This window comes from Antrostomus carolinensis, unplaced genomic scaffold (genome assembly GCF_000700745.2).
Source record: "Antrostomus carolinensis isolate BGI_N321 unplaced genomic scaffold, ASM70074v2 scaffold21745, whole genome shotgun sequence".
Lineage (NCBI taxonomy): Eukaryota > Metazoa > Chordata > Aves > Caprimulgiformes > Caprimulgidae > Antrostomus > Antrostomus carolinensis.
Genome location: NW_010315994.1, coordinates 1 through 856, shown reverse-complemented (window position 1 = coordinate 856; position 856 = coordinate 1). Strand labels below are relative to the sequence as shown.

General features: G+C 50.4%; 1 protein-coding gene across 1 annotated transcript in view; it reads left to right on the top strand.

The window, feature by feature from the left end:
- Positions 1-792, top strand: part of AXIN2 (axin 2) — a gene marked incomplete at its 3' end in the record, with an annotated part of 16,130 nt that extends 15,338 nt beyond the window's left edge. The window contains exon 4 of the mRNA XM_010168150.1: positions 652-792. Coding sequence (XP_010166452.1) covers positions 652-792 — 141 coding nt within the window. The remainder of the gene's footprint in view (positions 1-651) is intronic.
- Between the last annotated feature and the right edge of the window lie 64 nt (positions 793-856).

Below are 856 nucleotides of genomic sequence, written 5' to 3'. Positions count from 1 at the left end.
TGCAGCAGCTTTCTTCATTTTCTGTACAAAGAGATGGAGGGGGGGGAGGAAGAGATCTAGGACACTGTTGAGACAACACTACCTCAAAGGTGCCCAGTGTGTAGCCAGGAAATAAATTACCAGCACTTCTCTGATCTGCAACCGTTTGACTTCTTTTTTTTTTTTTTCTTTTTTTTCTTTTTTTTTCTTCCTTTCCCTTTTTCTCCCCCATCTTATTTTTTTTAATTTCCAACTCCTTTCTGTTTATACTCACTTTATTCCTTGAGTTAAAGTCTCCCCCTCCCCCCTCAGAGGGTTTTTTTTTTTTGGGGTTTTTTTTTTGATGTTTGACAACAGTCTTTGAAGATTTTCTACTTCAGAGTAGCTACTGATGGGCTGGTTGTACTACAGAGAGAACAAGCGGGGTTCCTCAGAGTGCGACCAACTGCTCCTGCCGAAGGCAAACGCTGGTGGGGAGGATGTCACTCCATGAGGCCACAGCACTAGCTCATAAAAATCCAGAGCAGACCATGCCTAGTTGCGGTCGTCTTTTCATCCAAACATGGAGACACAACAAGCGTAGCGGGGCCGGCGATGCCGCTCCGGCTAAGTGCCCGCACCCTGCGCCGCCCGCTAAACATGCCTTGTGCCTTCTGTCCCCGCTCCTTGTAGAGGACCCACCGTCTTCCCAAGGAGATGACCCCAGTGGAACCGGCTGCCTTCGCCGCGGAGCTCATTTCCCGGCTGGAGAAGCTGAAGCAGGAGCAGGAAACCATGGACAGTCTGGAGGAGAGGCTGCAGCAGATGAAGGAGGTAGGAGGATTAACCCTCCCGGGGCTGGGCAGAGCTCGACATGCTGCTTGGATTGGGGAGGGTG